We start from the raw sequence: 21,271 nt of genomic DNA, 5'->3' as shown, positions 1-21,271 counted from the left end.
AGAAAGTACTTGTATATTTAATGTTGCCTTTTGACAATGTCTTGATAGAGATCTAAATTACATTTAGATAGAACTAAGCATTGTGAAATAAATTCCCATTTGCTGTGCTCAAAGTCATGTTTCCATGCCACTGTATTTCTATGATTTGCCTGGTATTTTTGCTTCCTCTTTATGAAACTTCTGTTCTTTACTTGCAGGTGGAAGACCCACAAATGGCGCAGGTGCCAGTTGGTCCCTTGGAGTGTGCGACAGGACAGCCCTGGAGCACAGGAAGGCTGTGGGCCTGGACGCCAGGCAAGAGGTGGGAGGCTCCCTTACACCCCTGATTTGCTTTACATTTACATTTACATTCTTCACTCACTTAACCACCAGCCCGATGAGTTTGTCATTTCGATGACATGCTTAGCAAACAGAGCAGCAGATATCTGTCTGCTACCACTCTTTCTACCTAACATGGCAACATGGAAGCTCATCCTTTTCAATCCTTTGTTCTTTGACAGGAGCCAATAAATACTGTGGTTGAATTTTTCTTTCATTCGTATTTAGAAGTGAATCAAAGCAAGCTCTTCGAGAACCTTATGACTATATTGTACCCTGCAGCTTGTTTGGGATTTTTGGGTTACTTTTTGGATTGTGCTATTCCATTACAGTTTGCTTGCCACCCTAACAGTCAATAAGATCCTTATATCCTTGCCCATGTGAACTATATATGTGTGTGCATATAATGTACCATAACTGGTTAACTTTCTGGAAATTCTCAGCAATAATATCCCTAATGTTGTCATGGCTATGCCCAATTTTGTTCATATTCAGTGCTGATTTTTAAATGGCAGATTTATTTACTCAAAACCTGCCATGTGTGGACTGCAATCTGTCTGCTCAACTAGATAACATGGAATCTTGCAAAAATGAGTGATGGAAACGTTTCCAACATTTACTGAGTAGTATGGTTATTTACTAGATATTGTGGATAATACATTCCAAGCTTTGGAACAGGTTGTTTATACTTGTAACAAGTTCAGCCTTTAGAGAACATGATTGTTTTTACTTATATTGACTTTTAACATGTAGTTCCTGCTACATACTTAAAGTATAGCTGAATACATAATTAAATACACAGCCACCTTTTTTTAATTCATAAAAATGCGTTTTGCCCCCTCATTTAGTAGTTATGTATATGATGATGATGCAAAAGTCTAAACACAGAATTCCAGTTTTTATTTTGATTCTTGACAGTGAAAAGGTTGCTTTCTTAATTTGAGAAAAATAACCTATGTTTTTGTAAAAATCTATTTTTATCCTATCCTTCTAGAGATCGTTATTTGAAACCTAAATTTAGTTTATAAATAATATTAACTACCTAGTTGTTTTTAGAATTTTGTTTCATATGGTTAATTTTCCTTATTTATCCTTCATAAGCTATGGCTAAAACATAACTATCTCTTACAGTTAGAGAGACTTAGGTGTTTAGAATTGAAAATCATTCTCCCCATTTCAAACCATTCATTGAGAAGTTGAGTGATACAAGAACTTCTTATTCTACCTTGCTCATTCCTCCTGAGTCAAGCATATGGTTGCATACAATTCAGGCCCCACATAGAGTTTCTAATGAAACAGGCTTGAAATTGAGAATCAGGAAACGTGGGTTTTGGTCTAGTTCTTTCACTAACACAGGGTGAGGCTTGCTCATCCCTTCAGCTTCCTGGGTCTTAGTTAATTTAAATGAAAAAAAAAAAGCGTTGGACCAAATGATCTTTCAGGATTTTTCCAATTTTTGTATTCTATAATCTATGCACAGATAATACCCAGGGGACAAAGTGTGAAAATAAAGTTAGGTAAAACAAATGAAAGCCGTATTTTTATCAAATAGCATGGGAGGAAAAGCAGCACAAGTGTGAAACAGCTTCAGTTCCAAATTATTCCTTAACCACTGCACAACTGTGGTTCATTCATTTCCTCCCTCAGAGGCTGAGAACATAATGATCCCCACAGTGCTTTGTACATATTAAGTCTATCTTCAATGTTAATTCCTTCCCCCTTCCTGTTAGATCATGGCCCCAGGGAATGTGCACAGAGGTCATAGTAGGCATAAAAGCAATAATATTAACATGGCCCTTTGGTTTTTGATGCATAATCTGCATAAAAACTGTTCTTTCTGTGATTACTGGCAATCATCTCATTTCCAAATCTAAAAACCTCTATTCATGCCTCCTCCTGGGTGTCTGCTTCCTAGTTTCTAATACTGTGACCCACTCCCAGCATGAAAAGGGGAGTTTCCTCTAGCTTCCTCAATGCTACTTTCTCCTGCCTTTCTGATTGTTCCATTCTTGGTTTCCTGTTACTGATACTTCTTCTTCCGCCTGTACTTAAATAATTTCTAATCTTGGCATACTTGTGAGACCACTTACATTATCTTGACAATCTTTTCTATTTTCCGGATCTCTGAAAGAGGAGGTTGCATTATAACAAATTATTTCTGCATAAATATATCAAATAACCCCTTTAATTTCCATCAGAAGAACCCCTTTAATTTCCATATGAAGATAGCCTTTTGCTTTGTTGCCTTGGTAGATTAAAGATTCTTTTCCTTAGAGCCTGTATTCCTACAGAAACATAAAATGAGGAAAATTAAGAATATAGAAATAGCTTTTGCTATTGGCAAAAAGCAGAAGTTTCTTCCCTTGAGGGTCATAGCTCTTTTCAGAACTCTGCATGATAGAGTCAGATTCTTACTATTTTCATCTTTATTCCTATCTGATCAGACTAAAATGCCAACTGGTATTGTTTTTCTGGTGATTAAAATAATTGTATGGTAAGTATTACCATCAATCAGCAAAGACTATAGAGAATCTACCTTCTGTCCTTTCCTATACATCAGACTTTCTAGTTCTAGTCACTCACTTGACTGCAACTGACTTTAGAAGACAGTGTAGAAAGCCATGAATGTCAGGAAAAGATGCATATGTTCAAGCCAGGGTGCCTTCGTTTGGTTAGGAAAATGAGATCACTGGTAACATCACCCAATAAGTAGGAGTTAAAGACTGAAATTGATCCATTGCAAAAGCAACCATTTGAAGCTAAAGCACTTAAGAAAGACCTAAAGGATGGGCTGGACTTAACTTCTACCATAACATTAGAATAAGTAGAAAGAAGGGGAAAAAAGATCAATTATGTAAGCTAAGTATTTGGAGAAAGAAAAACAAAAACATTAAAAGTATTCACAGAAAATTGGTAGGTCAAAGCTCCAAAAATGTGAGCTAGAGCCTGGGGTGATTTTGTAAAAGGCTATAAATGTCAGGACCAGTATTTTAGGCCTCGTTCAATAAGTGGTAGGAGCAAGGACCTGATGAAAGTACTGTTTTATCTGTCAGCATGTAGAGAATAAACTAGGAAGATAAGACGTGTGAATCTTGATGCCAGCTAGCACAGGGTTATAGCAATGTGAGGCTGAGTAATTGGGGCTCAGATTGGAACTACAGTAGTGGGAATCGGCAAAAATAAGTGAATTTTTAACATACAAGTAGAGGAAAATAACATCAAGACTTAGTGGCAAACTATAGAAGATGAGATTGAAATAAGTGAGTCAAAGATGATCATATGATTCTTGACTCTAATATGTTCTTGAGAATAGTTGTAATATTGGTGAAAATTCTTAGGTCTGAAAGAACTAATTTTAGAAATCATATTTTATAGATTGTACATAAGAGATGATGGCAGGAGAGCAAACGGGAAATATCTAAGTATGCATTGAAATGTGGAAATGTCACTATAGAGAAAGCTTAGGACAGCAGATAGAAATTTGGGTAGCATTTCCATAAAAGGATTTAATGAAGCCATAGGAGAAGCTAAGATCTCTACAACATATGGTGCGTAGGAGAAAAGGTGGTTATTGTATTTTCCCATTAATAGGTCTGTTTTTTCTCTAACCAGTATTCATTTGTATACTCTTTAAGCATTTTTTTTTACATAGAGAATTTTAATGGTATTAGCTTTAAATTACTATTTTCTTGCTTAGGTTGGAAATGACATGCTATGAACTAAAATATGAGATTGCTAACTTTATCAGTCTATGATTCTAAAAATAAAAGTGAAAAAGAAAATAAATAAAGGTAAAAGTGTTTATCACATGGTTTTTATCAAACTATTGGTCTAGATCAGCTGTCAGCTAACAGAGTAGCCTGTGTACCCAATCTAACCCACAGCCTGAGCATTTTTTGTCTTTGTTGTTGTTGCTGTGGTTTTTTGTTTGTTTTGTTTTGTTTTGTTTTGTTTTGTTTTTTTCATCTAAAGGTTGATTGGAACACAGCTGTACCAATTTCTTTACCTATGGCCTAAGGCTGCTTCCAAGATAATGAGGCATATGACTCACAGAGCCAAAAATATTTACTATCTATCTAGCCCTTTACAGAAAAAGTTTGCTGACCTCTGATCTAAACTCAAGCCAGGTAATCAATGATAGAGTCACAACTTCTGAATAGTCATTACTCAGTAGGATCAGAGAACCCCTGAAGTTTATCTGATCACTTGGGAAGAAGTTTTTCCATTCATCCTTAAAGGAACTACTTTAGGGGCACCTGAGTGTCTCAGTGGTTGAGTGCCTGCCTTCAACTCAGGTCATGATCCCGGGGTCCGGGGATCGAGTCCCATGTCGGGCTCCCCATAGGGAGCCTGCTTCTCCTTCTGCCTATGTCTCTGCCTCTCTCTGTGTGTCTCTCATGAATAAATAAATAAAATCTTTAAAAAAATAAAGGAAGTACTTAAGTTATAAGAGCAGTGGACTTTAAACACTGCCACAGTAGTAAAATACACACATTTAGAATGAAATTGCAGCATTCTTTGGTGGGGGGATGAGAAATAAAACTTTGACTGTAAAACTTTATTAGTAAATTTTTTTTTTAAGAGTAAAAGGTAAAACCAGATAATATATAGGATCTGGAAGATACGTGATAAGACCTCATAATTCCCCTGTCTAGTAGCTGATATATCTTATCTAAGACATTAAGAGTTAATTTACTAGGTATGAATAGAATGGAAAGAATGTGTGTGTCTTATATAGTATGCTCGACTCAGCAGCAGACTTACAGGGTCACCTATTATTTTGGTGAGATTTTCTCAAATGACTTGAACTTTGCACAGTAGAAGAAACTCTGAATTCTCTTTTACTAGCTTACTAGCCAACCGTCCTAGGTCTCCTCTTTTCCAGTCACCTACACCTATTTTTACCAACCGTTAACAACAAAGTGGCTGTTATGGGCAGACTTTCATTTTTGCTATTAGTAGCATAATTGTTCTAATTGTAGGAATTATCTATGTGGATACCCTGGAAAGGAAAGGATTTGGGAAGCAATTATGTTCCCAGAGTCTCTTTAACAGGTGATTGTAACTGCTTACCATTCCAGCATGGACACTCACTCTAAAGCAAATTAGTGAGAATCAGCCTTACTCAAACATGAGTTAGAATGACACAGATGGGAGAATATAGGAAGATTCTACTCCAGTCAAGTAAATGCAGTCTTGACCAAGTCTACCTTCTCTGTATTTCAGAACTATGTGAAAATGCTTTCAGAACTATTATATCAGAATATAAAGTGCTTTGAGAGAAAATTGATATGCTCTGAAAATTGAAACATGTTTATTTATGATCCAATCCCATTACATTTTAAAGGAAAAGTGAAATAATGGTGAAGGGAAATTTTGTACCGAGCATTCCCAGAATCACATAATTTTTGCCCAATCTTCTCTAAATTGAATTAGCTACTCTGCTATAAACAGGATATTTTCCTTAAGTTTATCAAGTGTATCTATAAAAACATTAGGAATCCTCTATAAAATAAGTGCTTAAAACTTTGTGTTGATAACTCTATCAGTCTCCTTAGGCTCCTATAATAAAACACTATAGACTAGGTGTTTAAGCATAGGAATTTATATCTCACAGTCTGGAGGCTGGAAAGTCCAAATCATGCTGCTGGCCAATTCCAGTTCTGGTAAGATCTCTCTTTCTAACTTGTGGATGGTTGTTTTCTTGCTATGTCTTCACATGGTGGAGAGAAGAAGAGAGCAAGCTAGCTCTCTGGTCTCTCCTTCCAAGGGCACTAACCTCATCATAAGGACCCCATCCTCATGACTTCCTCTATGCCCAATCACTTCCCAAACGCTACATCTCCAAATTCTGTCATATTGGAGAATTTAACATATGAATTTCCAGGGACACAGTCCATAGCAATAATGAAGGACCAGTGTCTTAAAATAAAATTCCCATTCCACTGTACACAGCCATTGATACTAGCTCTCTCAGAAAGCTATAAAAACAGGTTAACACCAGTCCCTAAAAGCCAGTTCAAACTTACTGAATATCATTCAGTACTATTCATTCTTGCATAAAACAAATATTTATTGAATACATGCCACATGTTGCCTGTTGCCTACATGGTAGTGGGCCCAGACTGTCGAGAGAATAAAAAGTATGTAATAAATAGTTTTTGCTTATTTCCTATAGCAAGTAATATACTATGAGTATACATGATCCAGGTTTTAAGCATATTAGTAATACATTAGTAATGTATTTACACGATAACCACTAGAGACTTCAGAAAAGATAAAAAGAAGTAACCACAGATAAGGCATAGTGACAGAGGAAATGACTTTTAAATCTAAGATAACAAAAACAAAAAGGCACAAAATAAAATCTTTATGCATGGGGAACAGTGCATTGAGCAGTTTGCCTTTCACTCCATATGAGTGAGTTGGAAGCAAAGGGCTGCTCTGAGGAGGATTTGAATACTGGGGTGGGAGTGAGCACTAAGAGAGGCAGAGAGGGAGAAGGAGTACTGTTCCGATAGGAAATTAGACATAGGGAGGGGCTTGAGCCAGATTTTCACTATTAAAAATGGTACGGTCCAAGAAATTTTATCTAATGGTATAAGAAAAGAAGAGGGATGCCTGGGTGGCTCAGTGGTTTAGCGCCTGCCTTTGGCCCAGGGCGTGATCCTGGAGTCCTGTGATCAAGTCCCACATTGGGCTCTCTGCATGGAGCCTGCTTCTCCCTCTGCCTGTGTCTGCCTCTCTCTCTCTCTCTCTCTGTCTCTCTCTCTCTCTCTCATAAATAAATAAATAAATAAATAAATAAATAAATAAATAAATCTTTAAGAAAAGAAGAAAAGGAAAGAAAGGAAGGAAGGAGAAAGACCTATTTTAAAGAAAGAATTGACCAGATTTGGCAACTTTAAAACTGAAATCATTCTTAAATGTTATTGGGAAATTTTAGAGGGCCTTTCAAATAGGCATCTTCCCTATAATATTGTCAATAAGAGAAATGAAAATAACATAAAATTATGTTCACATTCCATTTAATTGTGAGTGAAGAGACGGCTTATATTTGCTTCATACTATTTGAGTCACTTGTATATAAACTTTTAATAGAACGCTAACTTCTACTGTCTTTTCTCTCTACTCACATGTCTACAGTGTGGATGGCATTTAGAAGGCTAACTTATGGCATATGAGTCAGTGACTATATCATCAAAACCTAGCCATAATAGCTATAGCTAGACTTAACCATTAGAGATCTATTTGAAATTAAATACATGGCTCATAAAAATGACAGTTTTGGACAATTTACCTATTTTTTTCTCTATGTCTGTCCTAAGGGGGTAATGTGTACCACTGCTACTTAAAATGTATATGTATTGTTCCAGTGTTTATTACCTTATGACACATTTATACCAAGGGTATGATATAAATGTATCATAGGTTAGATGTTGAGTTTCATAAACTAACTTCAGATTTGCCTATGTTCAAACTTCTTGTTGATATTCATGCCATCTCCTGCCATGTGTGCTTCCTGAGAATTAGATGGATCTATGGTTAATAATTCCCAGGGTCACCCTGGCTATCCTAATTCCCCATCCCTTCTATATCCTTGCCTACCAAAGAATGTCTGTTTTAATGTTGACCTGTCACTAAGATCTGGTATCAGTCTCTTTATGTCAAAGCCAGTGTAATTCAGATATATTCTCAAATAGACCAAAAAAAAAAAAAAAGAAAAAGAAAGAAAAGAAAAGAAAAGAAAAAAGAAAAGAAAAGAAAAGGGGGAAAAAGGAAAAGAAAAGAAACACCCTTTAATAATATGCTTTATATGGCAGGGACCTTCCTGGTCCCAGAAGTATTCACCCTGCATCATCTGTTGATTAAAAAGTTTATAAAAGGAAAGTTAAGGGGGAAAAGGAAGTTCTAATTCTCCCTGTACCAGAATTAAATCTAAATGATGTGGAATGTATTTAACTATAATTTATGCAGTTATTTTTTTATGAGTAAATATGCTTAAATCTTGTGCTTAAATTAAATGGCTTATTCTACATTGATGCCCTTGGCATCAGTCCTCTACTTAAAGTCTGGCCAACTTTGTTGTTTTTTTAAAAATTACATTTTAGAGGCACTAATCAAGATTTGGCTCAGAATATCTGGGTTGATTTATCTCAGGAATTCACATGGATGTGTTGATTTTCAGAGATTGTTATGCAATGAGGAAAAAAATAGAATGAAAATGCAAAAAGAACAAGGTAAGAAAGAGCAAAGCTCAACATAACTCAAAGAGCAAAGGAACTTGCTTGAAAGAAATTTTGCAGAGACATGATTTTAAAACTTTTTTTGCCTGATATACATTTGGTTACCACCCAATATTTTTATACATCTATAATGCAACTTTTTATTTACAAAGTTATTTTTTAAACTTCTAGAATTATTTCTATATTTAAATGGTTTGCTCTAATTTCCTATGGATATGAGCAGCCTATCTGATTTGGAGATTTATATCTCTGCAAGGGCCCTGTCATAAAATTATTATTAGTATCTACTATTTTTGAAATAGCTCATAAAATAAGCTTGACTCTGCGCTGTGTCTAGGATGGTTCCTCAATGTGGGGTTTGTTGTGATGCAGTTAGTTAGCCCTTCTCAGGTCCCTTATCTGGGCTACTCCACTGGGAGCTGATTATTACTTCCTAGTAAGGCCTCATTCAAGGACTTTCACATATATTCACATAGATTATTAGCATCAATGAGACTGGGGAATCATTGGTAACTATTTAGGATCAATAAAAAAAAAGTGCATTTCTTTCCATTCTGCCAGAGTTGTATTCACAAGCTGTAATTAGAAAGTAATTTGGCAAACTTGTCAGTGAAAATCTCTTCTACACAGAGAAAACCCAGGATCATTACATCCACCTAGTAAACAACTGGAGCCCTCTTGCATTATTTATAGGTTGGGTCTTATTTCTAAGCACAATTAGGTCTCTTGGTAACTAGCTTTCACTCACATTAAGCTTTTTCTTTTTCATTTCTACATGATTTGTTCTCTTTTACCATTTTTTTTCATTAATAGTACAGGAAAAAAATCACTCCTCTAAGCATTTCAATCTGCCAAACACATACTCGGACACTGTTGCCGTGAGGTAAACCATATTAATATTACTCAACTTAATAAATAATGTCTTAGATTTCCTTGAATTCTTTGTTTACATATAATCCAGCAGTTTTCACTGCACCAAGGCATTGATCTTCTGTTTCCTCTAATGAACTTCTATGTGCACATTTTAGATCTAGTAATTTATTTCACTGATTATTCAAATGAAAATACATGGTCTTGCATGCTGAAGGGTAATCTGCAGACCAAGAGAACTCCTTTTCTTTTGTGCATCCTGAATAATAAGGGAGTTTCATTCCTCTTCAAGAAAATGAAGATGAGCAACTACATTTGGAATTCTATTAGATTTACTTCAGGGCTGCATCAGTAACATTCCATTTACATAGTCATATATGCATAACAGAGATATCCATGTCCTTTTAGCTCAGACCAATGTTATCTATTCTCTTTCATTCCAGGAACCTTGATTATTCTCCTCTTTAAAACATAGTTCAAAATTCAGCCTACATGAAAACGTTCTAAAATTGACTTTACTTATTCAACCGATTAATTTTTTAATTTAAATTTATGGGAAGTTTCAAAGAGACGCAAAAATAGGAAGACTAATATAATGACCCCTGGTAGTGTAGTCTTCGTTCACTCAGCTTCAGTAGTTTTTAACATGTTGCCATTCTTCGGCATCAGCTACTCCTCAAACACTTAACAAAAATTTTGCTGGGGTATTTTAAAGCAAGTCTCTGATAAGATGTAAATCATCCATAAATACTTTAATTTTTTAACATAACAATAGCAGGATTATAACACTAAACAAAATTAACAATAACTCTTCAATGTCATCTATATTCACACCATTTGTGAATTTTCCCCTATCATCTCAAAAATGTTCACTATTAATTTGCTCAACCCAGGGTTCATAAAGGTCTCCACATTGCATTGGTTAGAATATTTGTTGAGTCACTTTTAATCTGACAATTCTAGCTCCCTCTTCCAGAGCACTTATTTGTTGAAGAAACTCTCTTACTCATCTTCCCATCATTCCCTCAATGTTGCTAGGCTGAGCTTTCCTAGACTCTTTCAGATGTAACCCACAAGGCAGCCACATGGATGTCTCCCAGGTTTTCAGCCTGCTGGAAGCAAGCCGATCCCTGACACTTAAGTAAAAATTGCTGTGCCTCATATAAGTAAAATAAAATTATAAATAAAATAAACATAATCAATGTAGACTTAAAGAATTTTAACTTAAAATAATTATTTTGGTATTTACTGACCTCACTAAGAAGCTTTCATAGTGAATGAAGTAGATGGGCTGCATGGGTTTTTGGACCATCTTGTCAACAAGTCCTCAACCCAAAGAAGAATTTGCATAATCACTATAAACTTTTCACCTGTAAATATAGATACACTTGTCTGGGTATATGTAGCTTTCTGGTGTTCTAGATAACCATGCTTAGTATGATGTATCTTTTCTATGGTTAAAACCACCCTGTTTTCCGTATCTTAGAAATGATTTTAAAGGTTTATAAAGTTGAGAGACCAGATGGTTTCCTCTCCAAACATTTATATTTTCCTCACCCTAATAGCAGGAAGTTCATTTCTGCTTGAAATGAAGTTGCATTTCTGTGCTTGAATTGTTGTGCTTCCTCTAAGTCAGAATAGAAACAAGTTGAGATGTATGACAAATTTTCAATATATTGTACAAATATTGCTGTTGTTACTTGTTTAGATAACATTACATGAGTAATTCTTTCAGAATACACTGTCTAAAATCTCAGATAAGGGCAGCAAAATGCTGAGTGGGTTTCTGAGAAGAGATATGGGAAATTTACATTTTTTTTCTTTTCTACTAATTGAAATACTTAAGTTATATAGGGGAAAGGGCTTCACATTTATGCAAATAGTGCAAATCTGCACAAAATTAGCTTGTCTCTGAAATTATGTTGGTGGTGGTTTTACTTTATTTTGGTTTTTTGGTGTCACTTAATGTGATAGAGTAATTCTGAAATAAAATTTGCTAGAGAACCTTAGGAAGAGAGCCTTAAAGGAGAACTTAAGGCAATTTTATTTAGTTTCTCAAAAGATTTATATTCAAATATCTGTTTCAGAGAGTCAAATTGAAGAGTAGATAGTAGTTTTACTTCAAAGAACCCAAATTTAGTTTTGTACCTTTTATTATGAACAGTGTGACCCCTTTCACAGCTTAGAGTTCTGATATGGTCAAATCTCTTATTTTCCAAGCTAATCATTCTTCAGATTCCTCCATTTCCTGATAAATAAATCATCTAATATCTCCCTCTTTGTCAGTCCTTCCTCTTGAGCTTCCTTGGGACAACTTTGCCCACAGACTATCAGAGATTACTAAATTTACATGGTATCAAACTGCAAAATCAAAATCATGACTATACCACCTCATGGGGAGTCCTCCAGCACCTATCCATAGATAACATTCTTCCAAACTATGTGGATACTCTTTTGATTCACTGCTTGTGCAAGTCCCCTGGAGCTCCACTTTTAGAGCTCCCTTAGTTCACTCCCATAAGCTCAGCCATTGTTTCCCAACCTTGACACAGTGCCAGGGTGACTGAGTATCAAAACAGTTTCACTCTTAGTACCAAATTTCAGCCTGACCCTTCCTTGTGCCTTGACTACTCAAGCTAATGGGTCTTAAATGTACATGAGGAACATCTAAGCAGTTGGAGGCGGGGGGTGGGGGGCGCATGGAGAAACAAACATATTCTTTGACCCCATACACAGAAATCTCATGCAGGAACTCTAGAATGAATCCAAGAATTTTCAACTTGTTTAACAGTTTTCCAGGTGTTTCTGATGCAAGTGGAAATACATCACCTGCTACGGTGGTGGTCTTGATCCACTGTTGCATATTTGAATCACCAAGGATCTTTTAAAAGGATGCTAATGCCCAGGACCCTGTCCTAGACTGATAAATCAGAATGTTTGAGTTTGGTGAGGGGACGGATATGTCTCAGACACTATCCAGGTAATTGTAATCCGCAGCCCGGTTTGGGAACTGCTGCTAGACCAGTATGATAAATACGGAACACCAGACAGCATCTCTTCTGAGTGATGAGCATCTCGTAGGGGCATTTGTTGCTATCTCCTGTCACATAACTTTCATAACCACCACTACTGTTCACACTACCAGGTTTCCATGGACCCCTGTCCTCCTTGTACAAATTGGCCCTTTCAGTGTTGTGCACATAAATGAAGAGGTATCTTTAACTAAAAACTAGATGAATACTCACCTACATTTGCACTATTAGATAATTTTCCTGCACCAGTTGTGACAAGTTGTATTCACCTACACAGGGAAAGTCTTCCTTTGTGAAAATTGTTACATCCTTTTAGACACCCCATCACACAGCCCTACTACTAGGTGTTAAGTTTTAGTATACAGATCTGGAGACTGATGTCTAACCTGGGACCCTATATGCCCCACCTCTAATTTAGGATCAAAATGTCAGGCTCCTTCACCTTGGTTTCATGATGAATAGAATTCTGAGCAGGAAAGAGCCCAAGTTCCAGCTTAGACTATAAAGCTAAAAGGGCCACATAAATCAGTCTGACTGAGGCCATGTAAGCTAGTTCAAGGAAGACATTTTTAGGACCAAGGTCTAAATGTTTTGTCTTCTTCCTCAATAAATGAATAAATTATTTTCAAAACCATGGGAGAAAATGACAGAAAGGGGACTGTAAAACATCACTTGCTCTTTTTCTTTGAAACTTGATACCTTAAAGCAATTTTACAACTATGCTCAATAAGCAATAAAAATATGACATGATTTTTAAAAATCCAGTAGAACAATATCTTGGGGGAAATCGTACATATGAATTAAAATTATTTGAACATTTTTTAGAGCCCATATGTAATTGTGGAAATGTTGATTATGATATGATAGATTAAGGTGCTAAAAGTTTTTGTTTTTATTTTTAAATTCATGGTTGATATTTGTGCATGTGAAGAACTTACAGACAGAGCTGAAAGGGAGACTTTCATATAGTCCCCCTCTCCCCATTAATCACTCCAAAACCATCCCAACAAACTTCCAATGTAGTTAAATAACATGCTTTCCATGCAAATGCAGCTGCAAGACGAGTTCCATAAGCATCCCCTTCTCAATCAAACTTTCCATTTGCTGCCACTAAGACCCTTCTATATAGAAATCCTAGAGCATCCAATGATAATATTAAAGGTATGTGTTATCTCCCAGTACCTCTATGAATAGTGTGGTTTCAACATAAACTTTTATCAGAACTCAGTGTTGTCTCTTAAATAATTAATTTCTAAATAAGGACTTGAAATCCTTAATAGCATCTAATAAAAACTGCTAAATGCTGTGTGTATGTGTGTGTGTGTGTGTGTGTGTGTGTGTGTAACTGTGTGCTTTTCTGTGTCACAAAAACCACTGAGGATCAAAAAAAAAAACCCTACAGGATCAATTTAATGACTACTGTGATTATTAGAAACACTCCTCCCAGATTTGCTGCAAATAAAGAGTTAAAAGATGATTCCTCTGACTTCATAAGAAAATATTAGGTTAATTCTGAAATTGTAGAATAATTATAGACATTCAAATTTGTTTTAAACAGATCTGTGTTTTTCCTTTAGCTATTACTTGTCGAAAGCAAGATGGAGGACAGGCTGGCATCCATGAATGCCTCTGGTATGCAGGCCCTGTGCCAGCCCTCACCCAGGCCTGCCAGATCCCATGCCAAGATGACTGTCAGTTTACCAGCTGGTCCAAGTTTTCTTCCTGCAACGGAGACTGTGGTGCAGTTAGGACCAGAAAACGCACTATTGTTGGTAAGAATAATTGGGTTGTGAAAACCAACACTGTCAACTTAGAAAACACATTAAAAGTTAGACCAAGAGAGTTCTGATAATATCTTTTAGAAAATGCATGGCTATGCTTTATTGCTGATATACTGATACTTAATTTGCCAGTGGATTCACATGTGTATTTTAATGTAAGTTGTCAGTGACAGACACGCTATGTACTTCTAGTAGAAAGAAAAAGTAACCTTGAAAATTGTGCTGGTTCTCTATACAATAGGTAGATGATTTTTTTTTTTTTTTTTGGTTTAAACATACACTTCTGGTGGATTGCCTACGGACTGTGAGGTACTTGGAGAACAAAAGCAAAGGTTGTCACCTCATTTTCTTAAACTATTCTCACTGTCACAGCCTCAGATTATCCTTCATCTCCTAGAAGAGGAATATGACACTAATTTTGTATCTGAAAAGTACATTTTAAAAGGCAGTCACAATGACAAAACGCAGTAATATAATGAGCAAGACCAGGAGCTATCATACTGAACTAAATCTGGTGCATTCAAAAATATTGTCAGTGGCAGAAAGAAACCTAAAAATATTGGTGCCAGTAGACTCTTTAGAATTTAAAAGTTATAAAATTAACCACCTGTCATAATGAAATCTCTTGAAAACTATATAAGGCACGTTCTGAAAGTTAGAAATAAATATATGTAAAACATATACAATTAATTGTGTGATATAACTAAATAGTTTTATGGTATGTGATATAATAAATATATAATAGAAATGTGATTCAATTAAAATGATACATTATTTTTCAAGCACATATTACTGTTATGTTCATTTTTTTTATTTTAAAAGGGAATTTATTTAGATTTATATACAGACTATTTCTAGTGCTTTTTTTCTGACACTAAATATCTTCACTGTGACGCTGTGACTATGTACTACACTAATCACCATGGATGTCAAAATAATTATTCTTCAGAAATAATGAAAGATCAAAGTCATAATCAGGAAAGTAAATATAAAAAATATCATTTTCTAAATTGTAATCCTATATAACCATGTCATCTATCTGGAATTAATAAAAAGCTGTATAGTCCTGGACAGCAACTCTCTCTCTCCTTTTCATATTTTTGCACTTATAAATGAGAGATTCATGCAGTTACCTTAAACTCCCCTATTCAGTGAAAGCACGTGATCATTTGAAAGGATTTTAATCATTCGAAGAGTATAAAATTCAGCATAACAGTTAATGCCTTTTGCAAAATGGTAATTTTAAAATGAGAAAATAAGAAAAATTTCAATATGCAAAGCACCCAGTACTAATAAGAGCCTACAGAGAAAACAGTATAGTGAGAAAATAGCATTCATTTTCAGTTACTGTTGAATATGGTTAAAAATGGAGAAAAGAAGCTTAGGAAAGGAGGAAAACTAGGGATGAAGTGAGTAACGATATTTTCCAACTCAAATTTCTCCACAGGAAAAAGTAAAAAGAAGGAAAAATGTAAAAATTCTCATTTGTACCCCCTGATTGAGACTCAGTACTGTCCTTGTGACAAGTATAATGCACAGCCTGTGGGGAACTGGTCAGACTGCATTTTACCAGAGGGGAAAGTGGAAGTGTTGCTCGGAGTGAAAACACAAGGAGATACCAAGGAATGTGGTCAAGGATATCGTTACCAAGCAATGGCATGCTACGACCAAAATGGCAGACTCGTGGAAACATCCAGATGTAACAGTCATGGTAATTAATTTTCTTCAGTGTCATATGTTTGCTATCTTTGGAGGTGGAGGTTAAATGAACATGGATCAGAATGGAGGAAAATAAAGGTTCATAGACTGTGCTCTAAATGGAACATTTTGGGGGCACCATGCAGGATATTCAGTGGCATTTGTCTTGTCTAGAAGTTGGCAACTAAATCCCAAAGTTGGTGGCAAAAAGCCTTACAGGTAGACAAAAATAGTGCCAGAACCCTCCCTTGGTACTGATCAAGAGTCTGTCAAATAGGCCCAACAATCCCCCTACAAGAGAAGGAGGAGGAGAGGAGATTTGAATTTAATCTGAAAATAAAGTTATAAACTAGACAGTCTTCTAATAATGAAATTGGCAAGATTTGCAATATGTCTGAAATGTCATTAAGTGGCAGAGAGAAAAGCCTGAAAGGTAGAATTGGTGAAAACACAAATATCTTGTTTATTTCCCATTGTGTTGAAATTAGCAAAAAATAAAGGGGGGGGGGCAAGAGGAGGTGGGGAGAAAAAGAAAAGAAAAATGTACATACTCTTAGATGTGCCCACTTTAGGTTTCTAAACCAAACACAGTGATAATAATTGAATTGCCAGAAGTTTGTGAAGAGTGGCCATCTTTGATCAGAGTATGTTATAAACTCTTTGGTTGTGAATCTTAATATACTAGTCCTTAAGCAACATTTTCCATTATTCTTTTATTTTAATACATCTATCCTTTTATATCAGACTGAGATTAGTTTACAGTGGGTCAGCCTGAATCATAGATGCCATATATTTGTGAATACTGGACAATGATTCTCCTACCTTCTTTGTGGAGATGACCCTAGAAAGATGTGCTAAGTTGCTAGGAGGGAGGGATGTGGCAATAACCCTCCAACTTTGTTGAAAAGGCTTCTGCTGTTGGAACGGTGCTCCTCCAGTTTTATTATATGGTTCAGAAAACAATGTGAACTAATAAGACCATCTCGATTTATAAACCATCGACGGATTATCAATGACGCATTTATTGGAATCTCTTAAACCTTTCCTCGTAAAGTCCCCAAAATCCATTTCCCTTTTTTCCCCACCTTATCTCATAATTTCTTTTATCAAAGTCTAGTGATAATAGCCCCAAAGACTCCATAATATTGAAGCTTTATTTTTTTTAAAGATTTTATTTATTTATTCATAAGAGACACAGAGAGAGAGAGAGAGAGGCAGAGACACAGGCAGAGGGAGAAGCAGGCTTCATGCAGGGAGCCCGACATGGGACTCGATTCCGGGGCTCCAGGATCACACCCTGGGCCGAAGGCAGGTGCTAAACCATTGAGCCACCTGGGCTGCCTGAAGCTATAGATATAAGGTTAATATATTCAGGTTAATGTATTTCTAACTAAAGATATTCAATGCATTTAGAACAATAACTACAAAAGAAAAAAGAATTTGATATTTATAATAAGTATGCTTTGAGAAATAGGTGTAAGAGTAACTGAATATTTTATTTTTTGTATCAATAACATTGATGCTATAAATTAGAGACCAGGGAAAATGCAAATGCACTTGCCATACTGAGATAATATGGTGATGTAGAAGATCATAATTAGTCATTAAAACGTAAAATTAAAGATCACTTTTAAATATACGTTTCTCCTGGAATGTAACTTTCAAGAGTTTGCTCATATTTTAAATTGTTATGCCTAGTGAATCACCAAGATAGTCATGTGTTTTTACCATAACCTTTGAGTTTTCAGAATGACTGTTGTATATTCTCACTTTTATTCTGATCTGTTAATTACATGCAAGAGAGTGTCAGCAAACCACTTAACAGTCAATCTTCTTTTTAGGAAAAAAAAAAAACTTAAAATATCCTGTGAATTTCAGAGATGTTTGATCACTTAACAAAAGTAAAGTACAAAAATAATAAAAATTGACTAAAGGCAGTAGACTCCCCACCTTAGCATTGTCAGCTCAAAGCACAAAGAATGCAGTACTGTATTCTAGAAGAAAAGCACATATGTTTAAAAGATAGATTCCTGATAGCACTGAACTTCATAGGGATTGTGGAAGAATATAAGACTTAGAACTAAGTAAATTAGTTCCTTGTGTCTGTCCAGAATGATTTCTTGCTCATTAAATCTAACCTATGGTAGATGTCCAATGGGATATTTTAGTATTTACCAATACATTTACTCAAAGTGATGTGTGAGGAAACTGAATCTCTGTTGCCTGATTTCTTTGGAAATTACTACTTTACCTATCTATGTTCTGTAAGTTCTGGGGGCATTGGTGGAATACTGTAATTTTGGTGTTCTATCCAAGGCATACTCCAAATTACAGCCTCTATAACCACTGCCTTCTCAGCCAAACTGACTTTCCAAATGGATGGTGGAAAAGTGGCTTTCACAAAAATGACTCTTTCTGCTTTCAGCTTAGACATAGAATTGATCGCCACATGTATGCAGTGCAAAGATGCTAATCCCCTGTTCGATAGTGGCCTTAGGGCATTTCTATTTTATCTGTGTTGTCTGTCTGTGGATCATATTATAGTTATTACACTGATAAAATAGTTTGACTTTCACCAGTTTAATTCTATTATTTTAGGCCATTTCCCATGTGCACACCATTTTTTAAATGTCTTAACCTTAAGGCACAGTTCTATTATGTCTGAAATTCTTTGTAATAGTGAACTTTGTACTGAAGGATGATATATCTGTTACTGGGCTCAGATTCCTGGAGCTAGCAAAAGTAGAAACAAGGCTGGACCCCAAATTTAAAGGTACAGGCAAGGCTTTATTGGGGCATCAGCTGCAGCCAAAGGAAGACATGGTCTCAACAAAGTGTCAGACTGGCTCTCAGAACAACAGCCAGGGGCTGAGGTGGGAAAGGAGTAATGGTTAAGCATGTAAGGGCTATGAATTCCTGGGAAGTGGGCTTGCAGATGTGGTTGATAGAACATGCTTCGTTGTGCATTGTATGTTTCATTTGCATGTTAAGTCTCCACCTCTGGACATGTTTTCTAGCATTAAAATGAGAGGAAAAGCTGATAAAAGGTCAAATTTGGTGGCCCGTCCTATCTCAGATCAGTTTGAATCAGTCTGGGCTTGCATTTTGGCCCCTGTTTGTGAGAAAAACTATAATAATGTCCAGCAAGGAGCTTCCCAGGTGCATAGGGGCTTGTTCCCAATGTCCCGGATTATCTCATACCAATACTCCAAAAATCAGATCTTAAAGTGTACTTTGGGAGTCACATAAATGTTAACCCATCTGATGACATTGTATTAGATGTAATTCTTATTGAAATATAAATATATTGGGGGGCATTTATCTATCTCAAGAACATAACACAGAATATGTTTATTTACTTTTGTTGTGGACTCTTGATGGTGTCACTGTAGCAGCAGATTTAACATCATTCAAAAACCAAATCACACATGTTCTACTCACTACTGGGAACACTCTAATCTTAGTTCATTATTTCGTTAGAAATTTGAGTGATTGCATAGAACCAGGGACTTCTCAATTTAACTATTTAAAATTTCACAGAGCAAGAGCTAGAATTTCTAGAACTTTCAAAAATCATTGTTATCAGTTACTCTTAATAAAGAATCTTAGAGAGGGCAGCCTGGGTGGCTCAGCGGTTTAGCGCCACCTTCAGCCCAGGGTGTGATCCTGGAGACCCAGGATCCAGTCCCACGTCAGGTTCCCTACATGGAGCCTGCTTCTCCCTCTGCCTGTGTCTCTGCCTCTCTCTCTGTGGATCTCTCATGAATAAATAAATAAAATCTAAAAAAAAAAAAAAATCTTAGAGATAACCTAACCTATGTAAAATTCATGTATGCATGATTTCTATTTAAACATAAGTGATAAAATCTTATCATGCTGCCCCTCAACCATACCCCTCTTTCCCAAACCCCATTATCCTGCTCTATGTTTTGTATTTTTAAAGCATGTGTCATTCCATAACCATACCATATAACTTACTTGTTATATTTATTTATGTTTTATCTCCTGTACAAGAATTTTACAGATTGCACAAGATTGATGAGGGTATCTTGGGCTACTTTGTTCACTGATGTATCTCTAGCACCTAGAATGAGTAGGTGTTCAATATTTGTAGGATGAAAGGATGAGTGAAACACTGGAAAGAATTTTTGTGGTTGTATTTGATCCACAGTCAGGCTTGGATTACTTTTTTCCAGACACTGTTCTTTTCTCTGTGTCACATTTCTGGGAAGTTACCAAATAGATTATTGAGAACAACTAAGATCTTTGGAATAGAGCTATGCATGTGACAAACTTTCTATATGGTATTCATCAAATATTTGTGCTTTTTTTCTACCTACCAAATAGAAGAAATCATAGTCACATACCTATTCCACTGAATTAGTCCAGTGATATCAGTATTAAGTCTCCTTATTGCCATTCAAAGCTTATTGTTCAGAATTGCCTGATTTGTACAACACTAGGTTTGGACAACATGTTAATCTTGGTTTATATTAGTCATTGTGACAACTTATTTAACTCTTTGTTTTCACTTATCTTTTCCTTGAGAAGTAGAAACAACATTTCTATTTGAGTTATGTGGAAGTGATACTTGGAAGGTGAATTGGATAAAAATGTAAAAATGCCAGGTGCTCAAGTCTTGAGCTTGAAGAGCTACATAATTCCTTCCAGACACTTCTCTTCAATCTTTACCCTCAATCTTTACCCTCTTCAATCTTTACTTTTAAGTTTATCATTGCTATGTCATAGGCAGTTTAAGCCATAATGCACTATCAGTAAATATTTTAAAACTCAGTTATATTTGTGATATTTTATTATTCATTAATATCAACTTAGCAGAAATGATTGTTCTTCAGGAGCCTGTGACATACAATGTATTTAAAATGCATTGCTCTCCTGTTGCTTAAAAGTAATATATTGCTATTTATATCTATCAAATACCTGTTAACATGTAGAGACTATGAAGAAACTTAACAATCAGCTATTAGGATAAATTACTTTATCACCAAATGTTTTCCTAAAGCTCCAGATAGCAAATATTTTAGGCTCTGTGGACCAAAAGGTCTCTGTCACAAGTACCCAACTCTGCAGTTACAGCCTGAAAGCATGATTCAGTGAGTGGATGGCACAACTGTGTTCCAATAAAACGTTGTCTACAAAAACAGGCTGCCAGCCAGCGCTGTCATTTACCAACCGAGATCTAACCCCTTGCTACACAAAACGTGGTCTAGAGACCAGCAGAATAGACCTCACAGGAAAACCATTGGAAATGCAATTCAACCCACATTACAGACCTAGTTAGTCATAATCTGCATTTTGACATGAT

The 21,271-nt window shown here is 35.8% G+C and overlaps 1 protein-coding gene across 1 annotated transcript in view; it reads left to right on the top strand.

The window, feature by feature from the left end:
• THSD7A (thrombospondin type 1 domain containing 7A) overlaps positions 1–21,271 on the top strand; it is a 427,016-nt gene that overhangs the window by 349,666 nt on the left and 56,079 nt on the right. Inside the window, exons 11-13 of the mRNA XM_055314853.1 lie at positions 198–301; positions 14,044–14,238; positions 15,695–15,958. Coding sequence (XP_055170828.1) covers positions 198–301; positions 14,044–14,238; positions 15,695–15,958 — 563 coding nt within the window. The remainder of the gene's footprint in view (positions 1–197; positions 302–14,043; positions 14,239–15,694; positions 15,959–21,271) is intronic.

Source organism: Nyctereutes procyonoides, unplaced genomic scaffold (genome assembly GCF_905146905.1).
Source record: "Nyctereutes procyonoides isolate TBG_1078 unplaced genomic scaffold, NYPRO_anot_genome, whole genome shotgun sequence".
Lineage (NCBI taxonomy): Eukaryota > Metazoa > Chordata > Mammalia > Carnivora > Canidae > Nyctereutes > Nyctereutes procyonoides.
The sequence above is the reverse complement of the archived record's forward strand: the minus strand, read 5'-3'. Positions and strand labels throughout refer to the sequence as shown.